The sequence below is a fragment of the Giraffa tippelskirchi genome, chromosome 11 (assembly GCF_054371585.1).
Source record: "Giraffa tippelskirchi isolate mGirTip1 chromosome 11, T2T-mGirTip1v1.2.pri, whole genome shotgun sequence".
In the NCBI taxonomy this organism is placed as follows: domain Eukaryota; kingdom Metazoa; phylum Chordata; class Mammalia; order Artiodactyla; family Giraffidae; genus Giraffa; species Giraffa tippelskirchi.
Window position 1 is genome coordinate 125,052,449 of NC_137285.1, and position 15,018 is coordinate 125,067,466.

The 15,018-nt window shown below is 43.7% G+C and overlaps 1 protein-coding gene and 1 long non-coding RNA gene across 13 annotated transcripts in view; both read right to left on the minus strand.

Annotated features, from left to right (window-relative positions):
• The window catches only part of P4HA3 (prolyl 4-hydroxylase subunit alpha 3), a 74,088-nt gene that overhangs the window by 35,517 nt on the left and 23,553 nt on the right, over positions 1–15,018 (minus strand). For 10 of the 12 annotated variants that reach the window (XR_014068407.1, XR_014068412.1, XR_014068409.1 and 7 more), the window contains 3 exons: positions 6,553–6,617; positions 3,959–4,118; positions 2,903–2,965 (listed from right to left, as the gene is read on the minus strand). Coding sequence is in view for 5 of the 12 variants with exons in the window: in XM_081539563.1 (XP_081395689.1) it covers positions 2,903–2,965; positions 3,959–4,118; positions 6,553–6,617 (288 nt within the window). In the remaining 7 variants the exon portion in view is untranslated. Of the gene's footprint in view, positions 1–417; positions 533–2,902; positions 2,966–3,958; positions 4,119–6,552; positions 6,618–15,018 lie in introns of all 12 variants that reach the window. The other 2 variants (XR_014068411.1, XR_014068410.1) reach the window with 1 other exon arrangement.
• Positions 10,539–14,597, minus strand: LOC145525803 (uncharacterized). Its single transcript, XR_014068421.1, has 2 exons — positions 14,083–14,597; positions 10,539–13,255 (listed from the first exon to the last, which is right to left on the minus strand). It is a non-coding gene; the product is annotated as an uncharacterized LOC145525803 (long non-coding RNA).

Here is a 15,018-nt window from a genome sequence, read left to right on the forward strand (position 1 = left end):
CCTGTGTGCCCCTATTTTGACTCTAGGAGAAATACTTATGGAAAGACAATCACCCAATTTAGGAATGAAGACAGCCTACTCAGTGGCATCAGTGTTTGCCTGCATGGCCACGAGAGGACAACATTTAGAAATTCTCCCCTTTCTTTACCCTTCCAGCTAACATCCTTATTGAGTGTTACCACGAGTAGGTCCAAACTTTGAGACCCTCAGGAATAAATTTAGTTTATATCACAGCCCAAGACACACAGACATGTCCCTAAGTTTCATAGAACATTCTTACTACATGAGATACTGTCTGGTATTTTCCATTTTATTTTATTCTCTTCTAGTTCAGATTTCTTAAATGCTGACCAGATCCACTAAATTGATTTCACAGCCTAGTAATGCATCATGACCAATGGCTTACAGAACACTTACTGTTTTTGAAAGCTGGGCCTCATAGGAACTACTGATTGCCCCTTTGGTGTGTTTCCCAGATCACTCAGACCCTCTCCAGGTAACCTCAGCTAAAGAGCTTCACCACTGGTATATTCTAGAATTATAGATATGTTTACTTAATTTGAAGAATTTTTACTGATTTTCAAAGAAATACACAACCTAAACATTTTGAAAAATACTGGAAAATACTTTAAAATACTTTATATTATTCATCATCTTACCATTCAGAAAAAAAAAGCACTGTTATAGTTTAACTATAATAGTTGACATTTATTGAGCAGTGACTGTATGTTAGGCATCACACTAAGTCCTTATTCCTCACAACAAATATATCATCCTTAGTTAGGACTGTTGTTTTTCACAGTCTAGGGATAAGGAAGCCAAGTCTCAGACTGAGTGGTTTACAAAAGGTCACATAACTCCAAGCCAGGACTGGAGCTGAGCCAATGCTATCTGACTACGAAGACCCTGCTGGTAACCATTATATGGCACTCTTGCACACTACCTGTGGTATCATAGCACAGTGGGGTGGAAGGACTTAAACAACAGATTGAAAAGAGAATTGGGTCAGTGTGCTGTGAGGCTCCAGAACAGGGCATGGATTGTGAGCTTGGTGGAGGGCAGGGAAATCTTCCCTCTGTAAACCTTCCACTGCTTTGTACTGGGACTGATCTTACATCCAGTCTGAGCAGAAAATCACTAACCTGATTTCAACTCAGTCCTCTACTTCTTAAAGATTATTTTCCCTCTATAATATTATTCTTATATTCTCCACAAACCTTATCTCTTGTCTTCAGAAATGTTTATGATGGTCTTTAACCCTAATCTGAAGATGAAAGAACTGAGAATAAGCTAGCACTTCCTAGGTCCCACAGTCCCCTTTATGGAGTCCTATACTTGCTTTCTAGGATAGAACGATAAAAACATACTGTATGAAACTTCACAGAGAGATATCCCCTCACCTGACTTCATGAGGTCCTCCTGACAGCCCTGTGAGCAGGTGCAGAGCAAGAAAACAAGCTCAGAGAATTGTGATTTGTGCTGAGGCCACATGTTAAGTGGCAGAACCTAAATCAGGCCAACTGACTCCAAACCCAAACGCATGCCATTCCACTGTGTATCAGAGGCTTAAAATCCAAACACAGACACACTCTTGCATTTGTCATTTAAAGCTGCTAGACTCCTGCATATGTGCTACCCTTACCATAGTAACCAGGCCTCTGTAATCAGGGAGTCAGCTGCAGAAGACACTAGGGGGATAAAGAACAGAGAGATTGTGGCCCCTGGACGTCCTATTCTTTGGTTGATGTCCAAAGACATCAACTATCTATGACTTCACAGATTGTGACCTCCCATGCCAGCTTGAGTCATCACCCAGAGATGCACTAGCTGCTGATCCAAGCCATGTGCCCTGCCTGGAGAGCTGACGTCAGCCATCCCTCCGCCTGATCAGAATGTTCAGAATGACCACAAGAGACCAGACACCACTGGCGGTAGCAGCTTTCCAGTTTTGCAGAAAGTTAAAACAAAGCCATGTGAAAAAAGCCATGTTGGGATTGCCAGCGATAAGACTACAGAGTGCTGGCCTCTGTCCTTTCTTGGCTGCACCATGGAGACCAGATACAGGACTAAGGAAAGAAGAGATGCTAGGGTAGGGGTGTCTGCTACTCTAATGAGCCTGAAACCAGGCCCTCATCTTAGGGTGTAATGTAGAGTATTTATATTTAACAGTGTAATACACCTCTTATGCTTTAAATGACAGATGACTGATACTATGACTTGTCCAAAGAGAAGGAGGCAAAACCACATGATGTGACAGGAAGAGGATCGGTGAGATAATAAAGACCTGGTCCAAATTCTACAGGGTCAGGTCAGGAACTAGGAGAAGAGGCCAATTTATTTTTTTAAGGGGGTGTAATGTAGAGTTAACTGAAGACTTTATAAGGAAATAAGGAAGAAATTTTTCATTACATATGAGAGAGCCACACTTACTGAATTTCTCTGTAGGTATCTCTGTTCTTCCTTCTCATAATCTCAGCTGCTTCATTTCTCTCCTCTCTTACCCTGACAGCTCCACGACCTCATCTATAGGTCCATGTTTTTCAACAGCAAATAATCTATGGGACCTCAAAGAAAGAGAACCACATCCCCTTCCCGTGTTGTGCAGGTCCCAGGATCTCCTGGCCTTCATGTAAGGCCACTTCCTATCCTAATCACAGCCAACGACACGGTCACATTTAGGTCCACATAATGTCAGTTCTTTGAGGGCAGGAGCTGACATGTATTTTTTTCTTCTTCCTATGGTGCCTAATGAGAGTGCTATATGAAATTTACAAACATCCTGGAGATTTTTCTGCTGTGAATATCACATAAAATCAGTATCTTATATTGCTTTGAAAACCATAAAATAAAAGAGAAATAATCATTAAGTAAGTAACCTCGGTCCCTCCAGAGGAAGACTCACATAGATCATAAATGTTGCGACCCGGTTCCCAGAGTTCATTCTGTACAGTGGGCTGCTTGGTGACTGAGACAAAAATAGAACACATCATTATTTCATGCAGAAGGCACCAGAGTGATAACCAGAAGGTACCATATTCCAGCACAATACAGGGAGGAGAAAACTGGGGGAGTCACAGATGGGAGAGAGCTTGAGCTATACCTGGTCACGTATGTGCCTGTCTTTGCTGGCAGTTCCTCAATATACTTTTTTTTCCTTTTACCAATTTATTAGATACACATATAAGTGAATTGTATACTAATCAAACTAAATTGCTTGTTAGTAGTGAAAGGCTTCCCTGATAGCTCAACTGGTAAAGAATCCGCCTGCAATGCAGGAGACCCCGGTTCAATTCCTGGGTCAGGAAGATCCACTGGAGAAGGGATAGGCTACCCACTCCAGTATTCTTGGGCTTCCCGTGTGGCTCAGCTGGTAAAGAATCACCTGCAATGTGGGAGACCTGGGTTCGATCCCTGTGTTAGGAAGATCCCCTGGAGAAGGGAAAGGCTACCCACTCCAGTCTTCTGCCCTGGTGAATTCCAAGGACTGTATAGTCCATGGGGTTGCAAAGAGTCGGACACAACTGAGTGACTTTTACTTTCACTTTTCAATGAAAGGACTGAGTGGTTGGTTCATTGTATCTTCAGGTTTTTAGTGAAATAAATTAATATATAAAATGTTACAGATAATTATCCTGTAAACATGCCAAGTTATAAGACTGGAATTCCTAATTATTTGCCAAAAAGACGTATTCTTTTGTTACAGAAGAGTTTAACTGATATAATTTACATGTCATAAAATCCAGTCATTGTAAGAGTGTTTTTCAATGAGTTTTAGTAAAAAGATGAGTCAGCAGCTATCAGCTTGAAACTAAGACTTTCAGATCTACCTAGAACACAAACCTTTGTTCTAAGATTTCACTGAATGTTCCCTGGGGGCCCTATTAGAGCTCTGCCTCAGAGAAATAAATAATACCCTCTTTCCCTACCCCCAGGAGATGGTCACTGACCCCATAGTTACCGTAGCATGGTCAAAGTGAGGCTCATAGTGCCCTCCAATTCCATAGTTCACCACCTGGAGATACTCTGCGTAGGGAGGCTGGACATCAAGGCCTGTGAGGGCAGCAATGCGATGGTCAAGGGTCACTAGCACTGGGTCAACGGTGTCCTTCAGCCAGGCACTAAAACACACCACAAGTTGAAGCATTAGTGATCTGATGCCAGAAATGACTAACTGTGAATGAATGAATGAATGAGTGAATGATGTCAACTGCCAGAAGGAAGGCAGGCAGGGAGGACAGGAAATACATTCATCTATCAAACGGGGGTGATAATATCTATTACACAGACTTACGAAGATCATGACAGACAAATGCTTATGAAAATGCTTTGCAGGCTGTATGCTGGTGATTGCTGTAAAACGCAGAAAAATCTCTGTCCTTCTGCTCTACTCCAAGACAAATCACAATAAGTCAAAGGCCAAAGAGCAAAGTTCAGTTTTTTTCCTGAATGTCTTATTGAGGTTCTGGTAAAGTGGAGGATTTGGGATCAGAATGTACATCCCTGGGAAGTAAGGAAGCAAACCAGTGAGTCTCCTAGGGAGATGATGAGGGCTCTTAAGGGAAGTACCCTGGCACATCTGGGTCTATAAATGATGGGTTAATTTGTTTATTCCTTTGTATAGAGTGCATACATGTTCTGTGCTAAGTCACTCTAGTCGTATCCGACTCTTTGTGATCCCCATGAACTGTGGCCTGCCAGGTTTCTCTGTCCATGGGGTTTCCAGCAAGAATACTGGAGTGGGTTGACATTTCCTCCTCCAGGAGATCTTCCCAACTCAGGGATCCAACCGCGCCTCTTAGTTCTCCTGCATTGGCAGGCAGGTTCTTTACCACCAGCGCTACCTGGGAAGTCCCAGGTGTGGGCGCTAAGGTTTACAAAGGTACTCAAGACAAAGCTACTGTGTTCAAAGAACTCATTAGAAGAGACACACAAATATACACAAATGTGAGTATAAATCGAACTAGAAAAATGAGAACCAGCCTTTAAAGCCCTGAGGAGCACAGAGGAAGGAGATGTTAATTTTGACTGCACATGGCAGTAAGATGGACATGTAGGCCAAATTCTGAAGGGTGCATAAAATTTCAATAGAAAAAACATAGGGGTATTTCAGGCTAAAGAAATAGTGTAAGTGCAGATGTGGCAGGGTGACATAATATATATCAACATGAAAGCATCTGGTCTATGAGAGAAGTAACAGGAAATTAGGCTAGAAGAGCAGGCTCGGGGCATGTTGTGTAAGCTGAAGACCCTGGGTTCAGGAATCTGGTCTTAGTGGATAACAAAGAGTCAGTGGAGGTTTCTGTGCAGGTAAAAAATTTAGTGATTAGGAGTTCACTGGTGACCTTTGAGGGACAAGTTCTAGTGATTCTGTGAGGACAGAAAGTGAAAGGGTTAGTCACTCAGTTGTATCTGACTCTTCGACCCCATGGACTGTAGCCTGCCAGGCTCCCCTGTCCATGGGATTTCCCAGGCAAGAATACTGGAGTGGGTATCCATTTCCTCCTCCAGGGGATCTTTCCCACCCAGGAATTGAACCCTGGTCTCCCACATTGTAGGCAGATTCTTTACCATGAGAGCCACTAGGGAAGCTGTGTGAGGACAGAACCAAAATTCAAATGAGTGCAATGAGGTGGCTGGGGTTGGGAGTGGCGAATGAGGGGAGGCAATGAGGGTCTTAGTTTCTTTACCTGAAAAGTAAGGAGAATACCACCTCCTTCCCCTAAAAGCAATGAATCTAAATAGAAAGTTGAATTTTTTCCTTGACACTACAATGTCAGAAAGATTAGCAAAGCAATGAAGCTGAAGTTATATGGATCTTTCAAAACTTAGAAAATAACTTCCTAATGTAAACCAGACCAAGTAAGTTAAGCCAAAGGATTCTGAATCAAAGCTTTCATCACTCACTTCACTTCCCAGACTGCAAAAACCATCCACCCAGCCTGAGGTCTGGCCTCTCCTCAAGGATGTCCTCACTGTCTCCCATGGCTCCGGTGAGGATCCTCCTCTTACTGTATCATCCATACTGTCCTTATAGCACAAAACAAGGGCTGCAGTGGGCTGATTAGGGATGCAGGGGAGGGAATGCAGCTGGATCTTCCCCTCTAGAGAAGCCACCAGATCCAGAGATTCTGGCCCTCCCTCTTGCCTGAGTGGTGGCAAGTCATGAATTCATATTCTTTGAATATGAATCAGGTAGAACTAGAATTCTGTAAAGTCAAATTCCGAATAGAGACTTTCTGGAAAAGCAAGCCTGTTTAGGAGAACAACTACATACTTATTTTTTGGTCTAGGGCTTAGGAGCTTTTTCATCTCTTTCCCTAATGGTCTCCTAGTTAAGTCCTCAGACCATGTAACAGCCTGTGAAAGGCCCTTGGGTGAGGGGAGTGGATATTGCTCCCTCTCAGCAAGAATGCACAGGTATAAACCTAAACTATAGGTTCTCTGGTGGCATCTTTGATGGCACCTGAATGACTGCTGCTGACCTTCAGTCACCTGTGCCAGGGCGGCCAGCAGGTGTGACCAGAGTTCTTGCCAAGGAAGGACCCCTCTTACCTCTTGCTGATGCGGTACTCCACTGGTAACTGCTTTTCACCTGACGCCACCACAGATCTCTGTAGCTGGTGTGAAGGATGTAAGAGAAAGTCCAAGTGGTTACCATGCGAAGGGAAGGACTCTCATTTGCACAGACATGCCCCTCTCTTAGCATAAGCCTAACAATCACCAGTTTCTCCTTAATTAAAGGATATTTTGCACTCGCTACTAATTTAGTGATAGCCATTGATCTTGAAAATAAAAAATAATAAGTGACATAAAAACTCAAAGTTGACAATAAACTTGCGCTTCATATCTGGTAAATACTAAATGCTCAAAAAAAGTCTGTTGGAACTAAAATAAAAGTGATTTTTAATCCCTTTTGCATCTGCAAGACTGTAAGTTCTGTAAGAACAAGGGCTGTTTCTTTTTTGTTAAATATTTATTTACTTGGCTATGTCGGGTCTTAGTTGTGGCATGTGGGATCTTTCATTGCAGCACACAGATTCTCTAGTTGTGGCACATGGGTTTAGTTGCTTCATGGCATGTGGGATCATCTCAGTTCCCCAGCCAGAGATGGAGCCCATGTCCCCTGCACTGAAAGGAGGATTCTTAACCACTGGACCACCCGGGAAGTCCCTAAGGGTTATTTCTTATTCATCTTTATATCCCAGTGTCTGGGTCAGGGCCTGACTAAGGGTCAGCTAAGCTTTGACTTTAGTGTTTGTCAAATTAAATGACAGTGACAGGACACTCTTTACCCTCAGAGGCAGCCTGCTCCTTCTGAACAATTCAGATAAAATCCTTTCCTTACAGAGAATCAAAATCCGTTTTGCTTGCAGCTGCCTGGGTTATGGGGAAAAAACACCAAACAGGTCTGAAGTCACTAACTCAACTGAATGTCTCTACTTTGTTCTGAATGTCTGGATAGAAATTTTAAATTATTTTTAAATAAAGTAGCCTCTAATTGCAAAAATACTGTACCAGGAACAGAAAGAGGAATAATATCTCCATGAGGATGCCTGCTTCTGCATCTGACACCAGAATGTCAGCTCCACGAGGGCAAGCATTTGGTCCTTTTTCAGTGCTGTATCCCCAGGGTGCAGAAAAGGCCAGGCAGGAAGTAGGTGCTAAATACTGGTGAAATGCATCCAGGAGTGAATGAACCAGAGTCTTGAGCTTAAAGACACAGTCCCAGTGCTTCACGTGCAGTCAGAGTAGAGCATGGAGCAATGAAGGGCACCCTTTCCTTTCTCAGAGGCTTCAACAATATTACTGTTCCTGCTGCTAAACCAGGTAGACAGCCTTGGAAAAGGCTCTTCCAGTCCCTGGACCCATTTCCTCAGCTATAAAATGCAGCATGTGAACAACACACTCCTGGAGGCCTTCTCAGCCTCTCTCTCTACAATACTAGGATGCAGAGAATCGGTAAGTGACTGATAATGTCTCTGAGTGGTCCTCTGTCTAGCTCCTCTTCCGAGCCTTCAGAGTGAGGAGAGAGTCCCTGCTGCTCTTCTGGGACAATATCAACGGTTTAAAAACAAATCCTACAGAATCTCCACTCCACTCTGCCAGCCCCCTCCCTTCCAAAGCCACACTGCATTTACACAGTTATTTGTGTAAATTATCTGTATACTGCATTATACACACTGCATACCAATTATTTACTGTGCATCTACAAGTCATTCATTTGAGGGAACAAATACTTACTGGTTGTTCTCTGACTGAGCACTGTGCTAGACATTGTAAACACAATATAGGATAACCATAAGTCATTCAGTGGGGCCCTACTGGAAAAGTACAGGGTTACAGAAGGAACAACCAGCCATTCTTATGAAGGACAAGAAGGCTTCCCAGGATGCCCAAAAGGCAGCTGGAATCACACAGGTGAAAAGAGGCCAAGGGAAGAGTGCTTCAGGCAGAGAGAGGAGTGTGTGGGGAGGCCAGTGAGAGCAAGCCTGTTCATGGAGACACAAGTTGTTTAGTGCTTCTGGGGTGTCAGTGTAACAGGGGCATGCTGCAGAAAGGGTGGCAGTAGCCAGGCCAAAGGGCTTTGTAATCATTTGAGAGCAAAAGGGACCCATTAAAGAGTTTAAGCAAGGACTTGACTCAGTTGCAAGTGACTGGTTGCAGATTGCTCTGGCTGCAACAGGCATAATACAGGGCCATGCATTTCAAGGACAACATATGATCCCTGCTAGCTTACAGTCTAGTTGAGGTGGACAAGGGACTAACTCCTGAAACTGTGAGTGATTCCAGACAACATGTAAATGGCAGAATAAATCAAAGTACCAAACAACTGGAGACAAAAACTCTTGAGTTCAGAGGAGGAAGGTTATTGTAGGTGGCCCCAAAAAGTGCTCTGGAAAAAATGTTCCTACTGAAAGAATCTATGAAAGTGGGCCAAAGTGGTAAGGGCTAGGAGGCCAAAAGAGGCGTCTGGTTTCTACTGAGTCTTCAAGAATGGGCAGAATGCTGATGGGGGAGGAATGATGAGAGAGCAAAGAAATTCCTTTTTGAGAAACAGACAGTGAACAGGAGCAGAGAAATTCAACACAAGCCACTGAGGTGGCTTGGTTCCCGTGGGGCAGCCACTACCACACACACCCAGGACTTGTTCCTGAGCAAGCCAAAGGCGAGACAGGGACCAGCAACCCTGGCAAGACACTTCTGGGGGAAGGGAGTGTGGCAAGGTCTGTGCGTGCCAGACAGATGACCTGGCCACGGGGGATTAAATGAACACCTCCAAGTGGGCTGCCTGTCCTGTTACCACAGCAACAGAGTTGTCCTGAGGAAAAGGGCGCTTCAAGCCAAATGCTGCCGCCGGCTCACTGAGAAGCCAAAGCTATTGAGAACACATTGTTGCAATTCACGGGGAGCCTAATGGCTTCAAAAACCTTCTGTACAAAGATTCCAGATTCGACTGAAGTGCTTTTAGATGGAATTATTTTTGCTATTCTCCAATTCATGTCTGCTGCCAAAGTCTCCCTCAAAATCTGCAGACCTGATCAGGTCACACTCCAATTTCAAATTGTCCCACTGCTTCCCCTGGCTTTTGGGATAAAATCCAAACTCCCCAGTGTGGTAGTTCTGGAGCTTCTAATTGTGTCTCACCTTGCATCTCCCATCACTTCCCATACCCGCCCCTGCCCACTTCCGCCCCTAGCTTCCCCCTACTCTCTGAACACACCACACAGCAAGCCTGTGCACAGACTGCCTGTCTTCCTGGAATATCCTTTGTCACCTTTCACTCGAATGAATCTCACATCCACGGGGAAGCCTCTGTTTTTCCTCTCCCCTGCCCTTATCTGCTCTTCACTTGGCTGCCTTTCCCTTGGAGGAAGGTTCTCTTCTTTATGCTGCTGTAGCACACCTATGCTATTACAGGACATATCACAGTGCACTGTAAATATATCTTTCCCCTTCTTCAGGAAGCTCTGAAATCAGAGGAAGCAATACTTAACCTCCGTGTAACAGCCCAGAACCCAGTACAGCATCTAGCACACAGCATGCTCTGTTCTAGTGATGAATGACAGTCTGGCTGCCAGGGCAAACAGCACACCATGAAGGGCATGATGTCTGCTTTGACACAGGAATTCTGAAACTGTCTTATGTGTCATTTGTAAAGAGGCAGCATACTTATAGCAGTGAGGTCAACTGCATGACCTTTCTAAATATTTGTCACACTTCCTGGATTTTAAATAACTTACTGGATTTCTATCACCTCCACTAGCTTTGTTCATAGTGATGCTTCCTAAGGCCCACTTGACTTAGCACTCCAGGATGACTGGTTCTAGGTGAGTGATCACACCATCGTGGTTATCCAGGTCATTAAGATCTTTTTGTATAGTTCTTCTGTGTATTCTTGCCACCTCTTAATATCTTCTGCTTCTGTTAGGTTCACACTGTTTCTGTCCTTTATTGTGCCCATCTTTGCATGAAATGTTCCCTTGGTATCTCTAATTTTCTTGAAGAGATCTCTAGTCTTTCCCATTCTATTGTTTTCCTCTATTTCCTTGCATTGTTCACTTAAGGCTTTCTTTTTTTTTTTTATTAGTTTATTTTCTATTTTTTAACTTTACAATATTGTATTTGTTTTGCCATACATTGACATGAATCCACCATGGGTGTACATGTTCCTTGCTATTCTTTGAAACTCTGCATTCAGATGGATATACCTTTCCCTTTCTGCTTTGCCTTTCTCTTCTTTTCTCAGCTATTTGTAAGGCCTCCTTAGACAACCATTTTGCCTTTTTGCATTTCTTGGGGATGGTTCTGGTCACCACCTCCTGTACAATGGCACGAACCTCTGTCCATAGTTCTTCAGGCACTCTATCAGATCTGATCCCTTGAATCTTTTTGTCACTTCACTGTATAAACATAAGGGATTTCATTTAGGTCATACCTGAATGGCCTAGTGGTTTTCCCTACTTTTTTCAATTCAAGTCGGAATTTTGCAATAAGGAACTCATAATCTGAGTCATAGTCAGCTCCAGGTCTTGTTTTTGCTGACTGTATAGAGCTTCTTCATCTTTGGCTACAAAGAATATAATCAATCTGATTTTCAATATTGACCATTTGGTGATGTCTATGTGTACAGTCATTTCTTGTATTGTTGGAACAGGGTGTTTGCTGTGACCAGTGTGTTCTCTTGGCAAAACTGTTAACCTTTGCCTTGCTTCATTTTGTACCCTAAGGCCAAACTTGCCTGTTACTCCAGGTATCTCTTGACTTCCTACTTTTGCATTCCAGCACCCTATGAGAAAAAGGACATCTTTTTTTGGTGTTAGTTCTAGAAAGTCTTGTTGGTCTTCACAGAACTGTTCAACTTCAGCTTCTTTGGGATTAATGGTTGGGGCATAGAATTGGATTACTGTGATGCTGAATGGTTTGCCTTGGAAATGAACTGAGATCATTCTGTCATTTTTGAGACTACACCCAAGTACTGCATTTTGAACTCTTTTGTTGACTATGAGGGTTGCTCCATTTCTTCTAAGGGATTCTTGACAACAGTCATAGATATAATGATCATCTGAATTAAATTCACCCATTCCTGTCCATTTTAGTTCCCTGATTCCTAAAATGTTGATGTTCACTCTTGCTATCTCCTGTTTGACCACTTCCAGTTTACCTTGATTCATGGATCTAACATTCCAGGTTCCTATGCAATATTGTTGTTTACAGCATCAGACTTTACTTTCACCATCACACACATCCACAACTGGACATCGTTTTTTGCTTTGGCTCAGGCTCTTCATTCTTTCTGGAACTATTTCTCCACTGAAGGGCAATGCCAAAAAATGTTCAAACTACCACACAATTGCACAAATACTTCAAGCTAGGCTTCAACAGTATGTGAACCATGAACTTCCAGATATACAAGCTGGATTTAGAAAAGGCAGAGGAACCACAGATCAAATTGCCAACATTCGCTGGATCATAGAAAAAGCAAGAGAATTCCAGAAACACATCTACTTCTGCTTCATTGACCATGCTAAAGCCTTTGACTGTGTGGACCACAACAAACTGGAAAATTCTTAAAGAGATAGGCGTACCAGACCACCTTACCTGCATCCTGAGAAACCTGTATGCAGGTCAAGAAGCAACACTTAGAACTGGACATGGAACAACAGACTGGTTCCAACTCGGGAAAGGAGTACATCAAAGCTGTATATTGTCACCTTGCTTATTTAAATTATATATGGAGTATATCATGTGAAATGTTGGGCCACATGAATCACAAGCTGGAATCAAGATTGCTGGGAGAAATAACAATAACTTCAGATATGCAGATGATACCATCCTAATGGCAGAAAGCAAAGAGGAACTAAAAAGCCTCCTGATGAAGGTGATGCTAAGGCCCAGGATATCTTTCTTTTGCTTTTCGCTTCTCTTCTCTTCCCAGCTATCTGTAAGGCCTCCTCAGACAGCCGTTTTGATTTTTTGCATGACCTGTCTCTTGAGAAACCTGTATGCAGGTCAGGAAGCAACAGTTAGAACTGGACATGGAACAACAGACTGGTTCCAAATAGGAAAAGGAGTACGTCAAGGCTGTATATTGTCACCCTGCTTATTTAACTTATATGCAGAGTACATCATGAGAAACGCTGGGCTGGAAGAAACACAAGCTGGAATCAAGATTGCCGGGAGAAATATCAATAACCTCAGATACGCGGATGACACCACCCTTATGGCAGAAAGTGAAGAAGAACTAAAGAGCCTCTTGATGAAGGTGAAAGAGGAGAGTGAAAAAGTTGGCTTAAAGCTCAACGTTCAGAAAACTAAGATCATGGCATCTGGTCCCATCACTTCATGGGAAATAGATGGGGAAACAGTGGAAACAGTGTCAGACTTTATTTTTTGGGGCTCCAAAATCACTGCTGATGGTGATTGCAGCCATGAAATTAAAAGACACTTACTCCTTGGAAGGAAGGTTATGGCCAACCTAGATAGCATATTTAAAAGCAGAGACATTACTTTGCCAACAAAAGTACGTCTAGTCAAGGCTATGGTTTTTCCAGTGGTCATGTATGGATGTGAGAGTTGGACGGTGAAGAAAGCTGAGTGCCGAAGAATTGATGCTTTTGAACTGTGGTGTTGGAGAAGACTCTTGAGAGTCCCTTGGACTGCAAGGAGATCCAATCAGTCCATCCTAAAAGAGATCAATCCTGGGTGTTCATTGGAAGGTCTGATGTTGAAGCTGAAGCTCCAATACTTTGGCCACCTCATGCGAAGGGTTGACTCATTGGAAAAGACCCTAATGCTGGGTAGGATTGGGGGCGGGAGGAGAAGGGGACAACAGAGGATGAGATGGTTGGATGGCATCACCGACTCGATGGACATGGGTTTGGGTAGACTCCGGGAGTTGGTGATGGACAGAGAGGCCTGGCATGCTGCAATTCATGGGGTCGCAAAGAGTCGGACACGACTGAGCGACTGAACTGAACTGATGAAGGTGAAAAGAGGAGAGTGAAAAAGCTGCCTTAAAACTCAACAGTCAAAAAGCTAAGATCATGGCATCTGGTCTCATCACTTCATGGCAAATAGATGGGGAAACAATGGAAACAGTGATAGACTTTATTTTTTGGGCTCCAAAATCACTGCAGATGGTGACTGACTGCAGCCATGAAATTAAAAGATGCTTGCTCCTTGGAAATAAAGCTATGACAAACCTAGACATCATATTAAAAAGCAGAGACATTAATTAGCCAACGAAGTTTCGTCTAGTCAAAGCTATGATTTTTCCAGTAGTCATGTATGGACGTGAGAGCTGGATCATAAAGAAGGCTGAAAAGTGAAAGTGAAAGTCGCTCAGTCATGTCCAACTCTTTGTGACCCCATGGACTATACAGTCCATGGAATTCTCCAGGCCAGAATACTGGAGTGGGTAAGCACCGAAGAATTGATACTTTTGAACTATGGTATTAGAGAAGACTCTCGAGAGTCCCCTGGACTGCAAGGAGATCAAACCAGTCAATCCTAAAGGAAATCAGTCCTGAATATTCATTGGAAGGGCTGATGCTGAAGCTGAAGCTCCAATACTTTGGCCACCTGATGTGAAGAGCCAACCCACTGGTAAAGACTCTGATGGTGGGAACGATTGAGGGCAGGAGGAGAAAGAGGTGACAGGATGAGATGGCTGGATGGCATCACCGACTCAATGGACATGAATTTGAGCAAACTCCAGGAATTAGTGAAGGACAGGGAAGCCTGGTGTGCTGCAGTCTATGGGATCTCAAAGAGTTGGACACAACTGAGGGACTGAAAACAACACTTTCTGGAGGACTAACTCCCTTCCACATTAACGTAAAGCTTGACACAGTGGCTGCAGAGCCTTCCCCATGGAAGAATGAGATATACCCTCCAACCTGGCTGCAGTGTTGGCTACATGCTTTGCTTTAACCAGGGAAATGTGGATGGAAGTAATGCCTGGTGCTTCCAAGCAGAAGCTTTAAGAGCCGGCTAGTAGTTTGCCATCTTTGCCGTTTTCCTCTCCCATGAGGGCAATGTTCCAAACCGAGGCTGCTCTGTTGGGCTGGGTCAGAGGGTAAAGACAGCATGGGGCAGAGCAGCAGACAGCACAAGACAGACACATAACCTGAGGACCAAGCCAACCTCTACTGCTGTTGTCCTCCCTGAGATTTGGGGGCTGCTTGTTACTGTTAGAGGAAACCCTAACTGTAACTGCCTACTCTGTAGGCACCATTTGTGTGAGTTATTTTACAACAGGAGGTTCTGATAAGGAACACGGAACTAACAAGACACCACCAACTGGAAGAATTTGGGAAAATTCTTCTCACATGGATATGCTACGTGTCCTACCACCTCCCAGAATCCTCCTTGCTGGAATCCATCTTGGCTGAGCAAAGTGTGCACCACCAGGAAGGACCCTGAGTCAGAATGATTGGCCAGAGGCAACCTGAAAACTAATCCCATCACCAAAAAAAACACAAAACTGCGAGCCACATGGCAAAGCAGTCCTCCTGG